The 13,502-nt window shown below is 52.2% G+C and overlaps 1 protein-coding gene across 1 annotated transcript; it reads right to left on the minus strand.

The window, feature by feature from the left end:
• Nucleotides 1-844: 844 nt before the first annotated feature.
• FSUBG_7301 (uncharacterized protein) lies at nucleotides 845-10,836 on the minus strand (the record flags this gene model as incomplete). Its single annotated transcript, XM_036685593.1, has 2 exons — nucleotides 845-9,144; nucleotides 9,345-10,836. The coding sequence occupies 2 exons, from the start codon at nucleotides 10,834-10,836 to the stop codon at nucleotides 845-847; spliced, it is 9,792 nt and encodes a 3,263-aa protein (XP_036537169.1).
• Nucleotides 10,837-13,502: the final 2,666 nt, after the last annotated feature.

A 13,502-nucleotide genomic window follows, 5' to 3' on the forward strand; every position in this document is an offset into this window, starting at 1 on the left:
TGTAAGGGAACGTTGGCTTGAAGGTTGAGGTGTCGTCAGCGCAACTTGGGAGTGGCATGTACTCAGGTTAGTGGGTGGGAAGTGGAGTGAGACATGGACCTCGAGACCAGGGAGGATGCTCCAGGATGATTAGGACAAGGGACAGGCTATATTGGAATTGCCTCTATCATTGCGTGAAGAAGTCACCCAAGGAATTCAATTTAATTATCATCTGAATTGGACTGAATTACCCCCAACTCGTGTACTTCCATAAGTTAGAAGAGGCGTTAGTACGGCCTGGAACATGGCCAAAAATTGACAAATAGAGTGGGAAACGTGCTCTTTGCCTCTGGGCACCTACTTAGGTAGGTAGTGGACAACAATGTGACTTGTTAGAATCGACACAAAGAGACCCCCAATAACATAGGTAGGCAGATGGTCACGCATCGAAATATTCAGCTTTAATAAAGAGTGAAATCTAAACAAAAAGCCATTTATTGAGTTTACACCGTGCCTTGTTTCCTGGGTATACATGCAGTACAACAGTTCGCTATATCCAGCACATACAGTCCAAATACATACTTATCCAGACTTCAAATGCCATACCAGTCAAGATCAATATCCAATGCTAGAATATCCTCAAAGCACCAATCCCAGATATGCCATGAGTTGATAATGTCAAGCCAACCTAAACACCGACCACATCCACGTTGGTGTCATGTTGACACAGAACGTGGTTACCAAAAACAAGAGTACCACAACGAAATGCATGAAGTAGTGACAAACATTCAAATAGCATTGGCAAACACGCTCGCTTGAAATAGACTCTCATGCATCGTTCGTTCGTTCATCATCCGATCACTCCTCATCCAGCGATCTTCTTCCACCAACTTGTGCGAGGTGTTGTTGTTGCCTCCATATAGGTTGACGCTCGACGGGTGTGATGTCGCTCGTCGCTACCTTCCGAGCGCCTATCTCGGTGACGTTCTCTGTCTCGGCCACCGCGCTCGCGGTCGTCTCGCCTTGCTCGTCGCCTTCGCCGATCTTCGGCCTCTTCTGTGGGCTCTTCCTCGTATTTCGATCGATGAGCTCGGCGAGCTTCACGTCTTGCCATCTCGTCCTCGGTCTGTCCACCATTTGCTTCACCCCCGTCACCGAGGTCAGGAGGAGGGGGTGCGTCAGAGTGCTCCTTAACCCATGATGAAGTTCCAGAATGAGGCCAAGCCGGAGCCTGCGGTCTCTCTTCGCGGCGATGGGATCTCCGCTGATTATATTCGTCTGCAGATTGCTGACTTCGTCGCTGACGACCTTCCTCCTCTTCTACACCTCGAGCAGCTCGTTTTGTGTCGCGGCGGCGGCGTTCACGTTTGGCAGCTCGACGAGCCTCTTCATCTTCGGCTTGTTCTGCGGCAGCGGCTGCTTCCTGTTCTCTACGCAAGCGCCTGCGTTCAGCTCTTTGTGCCTCCTTTTCCTCTTGCAGTCGTTGTTGTTCTTCTTGCGCTTGTCGCTCCTCCTGGGCTCGTCTTGCATCTTCATCACGCTGTCGCCTGCGTTCAGCACGGCGGGCCTCTTTATCTTGCTTTGGAGCATCGGTTTCTTCCTCGCGCTGTCGACGCCGTTCACGGCGTATCTCATCTCGAGCTCGACGCGCTGCTTCCTCGGGGTCAGGACCGTTTTCAGCAGCCCTCTTGGCCCTGCGTGCAGCGCGTCTTGCTTCGCGGTCAGCATCCACTAATACTGCATCGCCATCCATTTTGGCGCTGCGTAAGGCTTCGTCGTCAGTTGTCGCATAGGTACTGCGACGTCGCAGAGGGTCAGGTCGTTCAGTCTTCGGCGTTCGCAAACCACTAAAAAGGCCAGCGAAACCTGAGGACTTCTTGGAACTTCGAGGAGGTGCGTCAAAAGGAACGTCAGGCTCCACCATCACGGGCTCTTCATCCCTCGATCTCTTGGTTCGCCGGCGACGTTCGGTATCGACCGCGGCGACTTCTTCCTCTTCGCGAGATCGTGGTTTGTGAGACCGGCGGCGCTCGCGTCTATCGGGCGCGACTTCAGGATCTACCATAACCAAATCATCGTCCTCGTGCGACCGTGGTTTATTTGAACGACGTCGGTCATACCTATCAGGCACAGGAGCAGCGCCGGACATCATTGCATCTTCATCTTCGCGCAATCGAGGCTTACGCGACTTGCGGCGATTGCTTAATTCATCCTCGCCCATGAGCACATCTTCAGGAGGAGGCGATACAAGTCCGCGAGCATTGGTGGAGTGGCGACGTTTGCTGCTGATGCCGTCTTTCTTATCGCGCGTGGTAGCGGAACGCGTAAGTGGGGGTTTACTGAACAAAGCAGTGCCACGAGATCGTGATGGAGTCTTCTCGACTTTATCGGACGAGGAACCCTTGGACGAGGTCTTTTCCTCTCGCCGTCTATGTCTAGTTGACTTCTCTTGGGGCTCATCCCTCTCTTCATGTGGTGTCGCGGCCCAGCGACCAAATGAGGTTCCTTCGCGATGAATTTTGGGCCTTCGAGACTGCTTCGGCTCAGGTGGTGGCGTCAACGGAGGATCTGGAACTGGAGGAGGCGGAGGAGCATCGCGGCGAGATTTGCTCTTCCTACCCTTCCTTTCTCTCTTTGGCGATAAGTCGATAACTTCGACAATCTCATCATCCGCGGGGGTTTCCGGGACTTGATCCTCTGGCAGTACCTCTGGTTCCTTTTCTTCGTCTTCGCCGAGAATAGCTTCATTTTCGACGTCACACGGTTCTTTATTCGCAGTGTCTTCAGCGTCCGCTTCTTGATCCTCATCGTTGTCCTCGGCTTCAATGTCCGACTTATCATCTTCAGGAGGGTTGCCAAATTCGACTGGATCCGCTTCCTCACCTTCTGCTGCTGCGGCAGCCTCTTCTTTGGTGGCTAGCTCTGCAGCACGCTGGATAGCGTTCTCCTCTAGAACTCTGAGTCGTTCGGTATCTTTTCTGCCGAGTCTACCTTTTCTTGCTTTCTTGAACTGGAGGGAGTCAAGCTCCTGAAGTTCTTTCGTGACCACATCACGAGCTGCGGCTTCTGCCGCCTCTTTAACTGCCGCCTCCTCGGCTTCTCTCGCTGCTGCTGCTGCTGCTGCTGCCTCCTCAGCATCAGCATCGTCTCCCCCCTTTCCCACTTCGCCATTATCGATATCCTCGTCCTCGTCCTCGTCCTCTTCCTCGACTTCATTTTCTTCTTCCTCCTCCTGCTCCTCCTCTTGAGTATCATCAACTCTCAGGTCTTCTTCAACAGCTGCTACTTCCTTATCGGCGCGTTCTTCGGCGCGTTTCGCCGCATGATCTTCCAAGACTTGAAGCCGCTCGGTGTCTTTTCTTCCCAGTCTGCCCTTTCTTGACTTCTTTGCTTGAAGGGCTTCGAGCTCCTCCTCCTCCTCAGCAATAGCTGCCTCCTCTGCTTCCCGAGCTGCTGCCTCCTCTGCTTCTTGGATTGCCATTTCGTCTGCCTTAGGCTCCTCCTCTTCCTCTTCTTCCTCCTCTTCTTCCTCCTCCTCCTCCTCCTCCTCCTCCTCCTCCTCCCCGTCCTCCTCCTTCTCCTCACCTTCACCGTCTTCCTCAGGTGGATTAGCTATAGCAGCCTCAGCGGCAGCACGTTCTTCTGCACGCCTTGCTGCATTCTCCTCCAATATAGCAAAGCGTTCGGTATCTTTTCTACCTAACCTGCCCTTTCTTACTTTCTTGGCTTTAAGGGCCTCGAGCTCGACTTCCTCTTCCCTCGCAATAGCTGCCTCTTCAGCTTCTCGGGCTGCAGCTTCTTCGTCTTGTGTTTCTAAAGGCTCAGGCCCCAGCTCAGGCTCAGGCTCAGGCTCCTCTCCTCCAGTCTCTCCCACGGCTTCGATATCAGCCTCCTCCAGAACGGCTTCAGTCTCAGCCTCAACAGCAGCTCGCTCTTGTTCACGGCGGGTAGCATTTTCTGACAAGACGATAAATCTCTCGGTGTCCTTTCGACCAAGTTTTCCCTTCTTTGCCTTCTTTTTCATTAAAGCTGCCAGTTCTGCCTCTTCCTCAGCGATTACCGCTTGTTCAGCCTCCCCCAGGCCATTATCTTCACGCTCGGGTTCAGCAGCTTCAGATTCTAGTTCTGGTTCGGGTTGGGGTTCACGAAGCTCTGCTGCCTCTGCAACTGCGTCTTCTGCATCGCGGATTGCCGCCTCCTCGGCACGTTTAGCAGAATTCTCTGTCAACGCTTGGAATCTTTCAGTATCTTTGCGGCCTAATTTTCCTTTCTTAAGCCTCTTCCTCGTCAACGCAGCTAACTCGGCCTCTTCTTCTGCGATAAAGGCAGCTTGTGCCGCTGCCTTAGCTAACATAGCTTCGGCTATAGCCGTTTCATCTTCCTGTAGATCAGGCTCAGCAAGTTCTTCGGCTTCAGATTCTAGCTCCTTGGCCAGCTCGTCTTCCTCGCCATCTTCAGCATCAACAAATTCATCGTCCTCCTCTTCCTCAGCTCGGGGGGCGTCTCCTAAATCCTCTCCTGCTTCCTTGGCCGCCTCAGCTTCGGCTCGCTTTGCAGCATTGGCGACAAGTATGTTGAATCGCTCAGTATCAGAACGGCCCAGTTTACCCTTCTTTGCTTTCTTCTTGTTTAGCGCTGCAAGTTCCACCGCTTCCTCCGCAGCAATAGCTCTGGCTTCGGCTTCGGCTGCCTCCTGAGCAGCTACTTCTTCAGCATCATGATTCTCCTCGGGCTCGGGTTCAGGATTATCATCAACCTCTTCAGGTATCAATTCTTCGGCCTCACCGTCAAGTTCAGCTTCCTTAATGGCACGTTCTTCCGCGCGTATAGCTGCATTTCGCATTAACAAATCAAAGCGTTCTGTATCCTTTCTGCCAAGTCTGCCCTTTCGCGTCTTTTTAAGGGTAAGAGCGGCAAGCTCCTCCTCTTCTTCAGCAGCAATAGTAGCAGCTATAGCGGCGGCTTCAGCTTCGATAGCAGCAGCTTCAGCATCTTCCTGGCCGGGGATATCTTCTTCTTCTTCTTCTTCTTCTTCTTCTTCTTCTTCTCCTCCTCCTCCTCCTTCTTCTTCTTCTTCTTCAGCAACATCTCCTGAGGTAGTCAGGGCCAGAGCTTGAGCGGCGGCATCCTTTGATGCCTGCTCTTCAGCGCGCCTTGAAACGTTTTCGGTTAAAAATGTGAATCTCTGGGTATCCTTACTTCCGAGTCTTCCTTTCCGAGCCTTCTTGGCTTCGAGAGAAGCAAGCTCTGCTTCTTCTTCTGCGGCTATGGCAGCGGCCTCGGCAGCGGCTTCATCGTCAATATCGGGAACCGGGGCATCAGGGGCTTCTTCGACAGTCCCTTCAGGTTCCGGGGTTCGTTCTTCAAGCTCTTCTTCGCCAAGTAGCTCTTCTACGGCCGGGGCTTCCTCAGCAGCAGCCTCAACCTCACGGGCCGCTTGTTTCTCGGCTCGTTTCACAGCATTCAAAGATAACTGCTCAAAACGCTCTGTATCCTTGCGTCCTAGTTTACCCTTCTTGGCCTTCTTGGCTGCTAAGATGGCCAGTTCTTGCTCCTCAGCGTCAGCAACAGCCGCAGCTTCGGCTTCAGCAGCCTCTCTTGAGGCTATGTCTTCAGCCTCGGCAGCGGCGGCTGCCTCAGCAGCTGCAGCTTCTTGAAATGCTTGCTCTTCGGCTTCCTTTACAGCTCGTTCCTCAGCAATCTGTGCTTCCCTTGCAACATTGTTTCCCAAAAGATAGTCAAATCGATCTGTATCTTTGCGTCCTAGCTTCCCTTTTCTCTGCTTTTTTGCTTCTAGGGCAGCAAGCTCTTCTTCCTCTTGGGCGATCACTGCCGCAGCCTCAATTTCAGCGGTCTCTCTAGCCACCGCCTCTTCCTCAGCAGCAGCAGCAGCAGCAGCCTCAGCTTCAGCAAACTCAATAGCAGCGAGCTCGGCCTCCTTAGTTGCTTGCTCTTCAGCTCTCTTAGCGGCGTTTTCAATGAGGATGGCATATCGTTCTGTATCCCTCTTACCCAGCTTGCCTTTCCTTGCCTTCTTCGCCTCTAGGTCTGCAATTTCTTGTTCCTCGGCGGCAACCAAGGCTATAGCCTCTGCAGCTGCAGCTGCAGAATCTTCTTCAAGGGTCGCCTCCTCTTCAACAACTGGTGGCTCTGGAGCATTCTCGAATAGTGAGTCCTCGATATCAGCTGGGCGATCATTGATATCTACAGACTCGGCGATAGCGGCTTCTTGGTCATCCTCAGCGGCTTCTTCATGTGCTGTATTTCTGGCTCTTTGTGCAGCGTTTTCGGTAAGGAAAGCAAATCGGTCGCTATCCTTTTTGCCTAGTTTGCCCTTTTTGTCTTTCTTGGCAATCAAGGCAGCTAGCTCCTCTTCCTCTTCGGCAGCAATAGTAGCAGCAATGGCAGCTGCTTCTGCCTCGATAGCGGCGGCCTCAGCTGCTTCAGCGTCGACTTCGGCTTCAGCCTCGGCAGGAATTTCAGCAGGGAGATCTTGAACTTCAAGAACAGCCTCTTTCATCACTTCTGACGCAGCAGCCTTCCCGGCTCGTTGAGTTGCGTTCTCGGTCAGGATAGCAAATCGGTCACTATCCTTTTTCCCGAGTTTGCCCTTCCTATTCTTCTTTGCACTCAGAGCAGCTAACTCATCCTCCTCTTCGGCAATAAGGAGAGCTTCTGCCTCTGCAGCCTCTCTAGCTGCAGCCTCTTCAAGAGCAGCAGCCTCAGCCGCAGCTGCCTGCTCCACTTCAGCTTGTGCGGCTGCTTCAGCCTCAGCAGTGGCTTGAGCAGCTGCCTCTTCTTGGGACGCTTTCTCTGCCCGTGCTGTGCTATTAGCAGTGAGAAGGTTAAAGCGGTCGGTATCTTTCTTCCCAAGCTTGCCCTTTCGCTCCTTCTTGGCAATCAAAGCAGCAAGTTCGGATTCTTCGTCAGCAATAGCAGCGGCTTCTGCTTCAGCAGCTGCAATAGCATCAGGGTCTTCAGCCTCGGCAGAAACCACATCTGTAGCTGGTTCGGGAGAAGGTTCGTTAACTTCTGTCTCGGGTTCCAGTATAGGATCTTCAGGTTCCTCGGTAGTCTGGGCTATTTCTTGAGCCCGCCTTTGTGCATTTTCCGATAAAACAGCAAATCGATCAGCATCTTTCTTTGCAAGCTTGCCCTTCTTAGCTTTCTTGGTGGTTAACATAGCCAGCTCAGCTTCTTCCTCGGCAATAGCTGCATCCTCTGCTTCACGAGCTGCTGCTGCCTCTGCTTCAGCCGCCTCTATGGCAGCAGCAGATTCAGCCGCTGCTGCTTCTTCCGCTTCCTTTGCAGCCTGCTCCTCGGCCTCCGCTGCCACAGCAGCGGCAGCTGCTTCTTCTGCTTCCTTAGCGGCTTGTCGCTGCGCAGCATTTTCTGTCAGAATATTAAAACGGTCGGCGTCCCTTTTGACAAGCTTCCCTCTTTTGGCCTTCTTGGCAGCAAGAGTGGCAAGCTCTGCCTCTTCATCAGCAATCAGGATAGCTTCAGCTTCGCTTGCTGTTATGGCTTCCGCTTCTGCTGCGGCTGCAGCTTCCTCGGCCTCTTTTACAGCCTCGGCCTCAGCCACGGCAGCGGCTGCCGCTTCTTCTGCTTCTTTTGCAGCTAGTCGTTGCGCAGCATTTTCTGTGAGGATATTATACCGCTCTGTATCCTTTTTGCCAAGCTTGCCTTTCCTTATCTTCTTTGCGTCTAGACCGGCTAACTCTGCTTCTTCCTCTGCGATAATAGCTGTGTCAGGACCTGTAACAGGATCAGGATCAGTAGATGTTGTGTCTATGTCTACAAGCGGTTGCTCAGGCTCTGGCTCGGTTTGAGCTTCGGCCACCACCTCTGCATTTCCGTGGGTGGCTTCTGCAAGCTCCCCTTGAGCTTCAATAGCACCAATCGCTTCAGCTTGCTTAGCGGCTCGTTCGGCTCGTTCGGCAGCCCGTTGAGTAAGGACATCAAAACGCTCCACATCCTTCTTCTTAATCAGATTACCGCCACGCTTGATCTTCTTAGCGGTAAGATCTGCAAGTTCCTTCTCTTCTTCGGCAGCAGCTGCAGCCTCCGCTTCACGGGCATCGGTCGCTTCAGCCTCACGGGCTGCCAGCGCATCTGCTTCACGGGCTGCAGACTCCTCGGCTTCCTTAGCAGCCTGCGCCGCGGCTGCTTCCTCAGCCTCTTTGACAGACTTTTCCTGAGCTCGCTTTACTGAGTTGCCAACCAAGGCCATTAGTCGAGTTGTTTCGTTCTTTGTTAGCTTGACCTTCTTGGCTTTCTTGGCTTTCAGCGCTGCCATTTCCTCCTCTTCCTTAGCAGCTACCTCAGCTTCAGCATCTGCAGCGGCTTGAACTGCAGCCTCGGCGTCTGCGGCAGCTTGGGCAGCGGCTTCGGCTTCGGCTTCAGCTGCTGCCGCTGTCGCTGCCGCCTGCTCTTCTGCTTCTTTCGCTGCTTGTTCCTCAGCTCGTTTCGCCGCATTGTCGATCAAGAGATTCAGCCGTTCCTGCTCTTTTTTGAGAAGTTTTCCTTTCTTCGCCTTCTTCGACTGCAGGTTCTCTATTTCCGCCTCTTCCTGCGCAATTTCGGCGGCAAGTGCAGTGTCAGCTTCTACAGCTGCTTCCGTAGCAAGGCCATCCCGCTCTGTCTCTTGAGAAAGGAGTTCACTAGGAGGTGCCGCCGGGGCAACTGGAGCAGCAGCAATGGCTTCGGCTTCCCGGGCTGCTTGAGCTTCGGCCCTCCTTGAGATATTCCCTTCGAGCAGAGTAAGGCGTTCTTGATCCTTTTTTAGCAACTTCCCGTTGCGCTTCTGCTTCTTCGCTAATAGTGTCGCAAGCTCCTCGTTCTCCTTTGCGGCTTCAGCGTCTTCCGCGGCCTGTAAAGCGACAGCTTCGGCGTCAGCTGCTGCTTGAGCGTCAGCGGCGGCTTGTGCAGCTTCATTAGCAGCTTCGATCTCGGCCTCGCGAGTAGCTCGAGCCTCGGCTCTTCGTGTGGCATTCCCTTCGAGAAGAACAAGACGTTCTCGATCTGTCTTAAGAAGCCGACCTCCTCTTTTAGATTTCTTGTCCAAGAGACAGGCAATCTCTTCGTCTTCACGAGCGGCCTCGGCTTCCTCAGCTTCGCGAGCGGCTTGCTCTTCAGCTTCTCTGGCGGCTTGCTCTGGGTCTCCTATAAATCCATCCGTTCAGCTAGTTCTACAGGTGTGGGGGTTGATATTGGGGGAAGGCAGTCAGACAAGGCGAGTTCTCGATGTTCTCTAACTTCTCCACCCCGAGGAATGAAGTCCAACCCCAGTTGACTTTTCCATATAACATCATCTCGAGCCTTGCGTCTCAACCCTTCCTCAAAAACAACATGATATGGCTCACCAGTAGCATCGATAAGAAACTCATGTGCATTAGGCTTCTTGTTGTCTATTGAACCCCAAAAAGCATCGTTAGGATCATCGGCGCCGGAAGTTTTAAAATCGAACGGGTCAGCGGCCGGTTTCTTGGGCTTCTTGCCAAAACCCCAAGAATCGAGGAGGTCGTCGGTGCCAACAGCCTCGACGGGATCGGGGGCGGGAGGAGGGATATCATCCTCTATTTGAATCAAGTCGCCAGCTTTCTTCTTTTTCTTACCTGTTCCCCATAGATCCCAACCGTCGTCTTCTTTATTAGGCGGCTCTGGGATTTGATGAGCTTTAAAGAAATTTGACTCACTTGTTTCATCCTCACCTTTCTGTCCCACACCCCATGATCCCCATCCACTCGTCTCCTCTGCCGGAGGTTTTGCCTTTCCAGTGCCAAAAGTACTCCAAAAGTCGTCACCGTCCTTGTCTTCAAATGAAGGGGGATCAGGTGCAGGCGCGGGTATTGAATCTTGAGCTCCCCAAAGTGAACTTTGTGAATGCTCCTTTTTCCCGGACCAGCCACCCCACTGATCTTCCATTGAAGGGGGTTCAGGTGCAGCTGCCAACGCAACTTCCTCCATGATACCCTTCTTCTTGGCCCGATCTTTTTTGGATATTCCCCAAGTATCCCAAATATCCTTCTTTCCGTTCGGAGGTGCAGTATCGGAATCGAGGGCAAGTTCTTCCAGAATGCCACCAGCTTTGCCCTTCTTTTTTTGACCACTCCAACCCCAAGGATCATCACCATCTTTTGGTCCCTCGTCAGGTTCAGCGCCCCAGAGCGTGGAACCCTTCTTCTTCTCCTTCTTGGCACCAAAGCCCCAACCATCGTCATCTTCTTCAATTCCTCCTATTCTATCTTTAGGTTTGTCCCAGGGGTTCTCTTCAGCCTTGTTTTCTTGTGGTGGCGGCGGTGCCGGTGCTGGTGCTGGTGCTGGTGCCTGTGACGTTTCGCTTTTCCCTCCTACGCCCCAGCCCCATCCTCCTCCTCCAAAGCCCAATTTCGCGCCCCATGAACTAGAAATGCCTTTGGATTCTGGTGGGCTCAAACCAAGATCTAATTTGTTCTCTCCGAGGTTAATATTCTCGAAGGTTGTGGGAGGCTTCGGGGGCGAGTTGCTATTGCCATCGCCATTTCCGTCACCGGCGCCGCCTGCAGCGTCTCCTCCACTGGCTCCTCCATCTCCTCCAGTATTGTCATCCTTTTGACCATCGTCTGCTGGTGGAGCCGCAGGAGGCGGCGGCGGCGGTGGAGGAGCAGAAGGCGTTTTTGTTTTCTTCTTCTTTGCCGCTTCGTAGAAACCTTGCTGCGAGTTCAAGTCGACAAGGATATCGGAATTAGGATCGTTGATAAGCGCATTATTCGGTCGGCGGCGTTCTTTCTGGGCATCTGATGGTGGTTGAGGGGATGGATTGAGCCATGCTGGGGTTCGCATACGGGCATAACGGCTGGTCTCATTCAGGGGCATTGTGGTGTCGGTAGGATCAGAAGAGTCGCAAGATCGAGGGAGGCGACAATACCATCGTGGAGAATGATCTGGTATAATTAGCGGCCTGTCGGCCACTTTGCGATGTGATGGTGAAGAAGAGACCTGGATAAATTGTATGACGTTAGACAAGACAGACTTTCAAACGTGTTCCAATTCCGGAATTGGATCGCATGACAAGACAGGAATGGGTGGCGGTGGGTTCCCCTCAGGAGAGTCCGGGCCGCTGATCGAGGGGTTGGCCGTTGAGCGCCACCCATTTAAAGTCTGTTAAGCTTTTGCTGGGAAACATGATTCAAGCAAAAAAGCGACAATATTTAAATTGTAACTACGCAAGCTGGGCAGAAAATGGAACGAACATACATTTTTATGTATACTGTGATCAACCCAGGCACGGGCAATGAGACTCAGTCGGTGACGCAAGGAGCGATCAACCGGCGCACTTGACAAACACTGAAAGCCCGGTAGGACATGCGCGCTTCTTGTCCATTCGTCTGTGAATGCCAGAACATCGACCGCGGCCATTGTGAAGAATGGAGCTCGTGCGAAGACTGAGCGACGTCACACACATGGAAGCTATAAGTATGAACAAGGATGGAAGGGCGACGAGGTATCGACAACTGAGCCAAGTCGCCAGAACAAAGGACAGTGTGGGATGTCAAGTTCGTGACCGAGTAAAGTCGTAGTTTCGTACAAGTTTTCGTGTAAGTCGTAGTCGATTGCAATATCAACCAGCAGAGTTGCGGGGCCTGGCCTTGTTCGAGGCTGTCGAAAGCGACGCCGTGACAAAGCCGGATGTATTGTCAGGGTCGAGGATAGGTAGGTAATGCTTAAATGATGCTGCGCTAGTGATGGGAGAAAAGAATCGGATCGTCGAAGAAAACAAAATTGAGGCGTTGTCAAGGCGAAGGAACTTGAAAGCGTACTGAGTGACTGCCGAGTTAATTGACAAAACAAACCCTGGGCGGCCAACTGTCACTTTTTACCAGCCACCCCTAGTCGTCGGATCGTCGTCTGGCCTGGACTACTTTGTTCGGGGGTCTTCCGTTGCGCGCTGTGTAAATAAATGAGCTTGGAAGCAAGAAAATGATGCTCGACCACTCGAGGCAAGACCAAATAACGAGTAGGGTCTCCTCAAGATACCTTAGCTAAGGTTGGTAGAAAAGGATTTGATGTAAAAGGAGGGAGATTGAGGAAGAGGAGGGGGAAGAATTCACGGTGACGAGGAGCAAATGATTTGCAGAGAGTGCATGGCAAGAGAAGCAAGGGAAGAAGGAAAGGTCGAATCGGTAAAAGGTCCCATACAATACTTTTGGGCGCTTCAGGCCAAGACAAATTGGTTGAGCTAATAAGAGCCAATGACGCCAGTCCTGGCTGTTCAGATCGTCGGCAGGCGAATTGCTCAGATGTTGTACTTGTCAAGGCTATTGTTTAATGGGTAGAATCAATGCAAAGGACAGGGTTCAGTGTCCAAAGTTGATGTGCAGCCAGGCGGAAAGGCGGGCAAACGCGGGAACAGGACAGGGAAATCAACGCGACAGTGACAGCAAGAGACGTTGATAATTAAGGCTCTGTAGGTGCTCTAGTGCTCAAAGCAGGGGACGTGCCCTGCAGGTTCTTTTCGCTACCTACCCTACCTTACCTACCAGTACTATGGATCTAACTCGAAAGTACATACATACGCAACACGCCGCCACCATGCGTAGGTACTAAGGTAAGGTAGGTAGGTTGCGGGACCTAGAAGGAATTTGAGGATAATGAGAACATTGATAGTATTCGTTATCCAGATGCGATGAGCTAAGAGACAGATCCCGGTTCTTCTCAGCTCACACAGCGGTATCCGTACATATACTCGCTACCTAGGTACTAACTAAGGTATCCGATACATATTTAGGTATTCAGCATACTGCATCTACATCAAAACACTGAGATGCTTTTTATCTCTGAAGAGGACCTTCACTCACAGCCTATAGGTACCTACCTACGTGCGAAGCTACTCCTTACTACCCCTATCAATATTGTTGGCCGCACGTCACCATCACAATCACCAGACCAGCAACCCCATAACAACCTGCACCCTCATTCTCAAGCCCAACACACCCTCGCATCGCTCCCTTCAGTGCCCGTATCACTTGAAAGCAAAACATTTTCCAGACTCGACTCAATCCTAATCTATTCTCATATCAAGCACGTCAACCCGCGCATTCATCCAAAACGACAGCCTCTACCGCCATCATAGGTCAACATCATCTGTCGTCGTGTTATTGCACATGCACGTACGATCTACTCGATCCAGGTCTACCAACCACAGATGAGTCCGTTGATGCTGATGCAGGTCTGCATGGTCAGGTCGCAGCACAACGCGTGGTTGGATCAGATCCTTTGAGGTACATGTTGGCCAAGCCCAATGACTTGCCAGCTTCTCATCGACCCAGCCACCCGAATCTCACATGTGCATTCCACTAATGAGAGAAGCAGGAAATTTGAAAAGAAGGGTTGCAATGCCTGAAACCCATCCCTTATTACGGTGCACATTGTACATACATACGTGTGCCCAACATTGGATTGGATGCATCTGGCGACTAGGCTCTGACCTCCATCTTGTCGTCAGTTATAAGACTCTCACAAGAAAACTGTAGTTGGCTCTC

The sequence above is a fragment of the Fusarium subglutinans genome (genome assembly GCF_013396075.1).
Source record: "Fusarium subglutinans strain NRRL 66333 chromosome Unknown NRRL66333_c0000092, whole genome shotgun sequence".
In the NCBI taxonomy this organism is placed as follows: domain Eukaryota; kingdom Fungi; phylum Ascomycota; class Sordariomycetes; order Hypocreales; family Nectriaceae; genus Fusarium; species Fusarium subglutinans.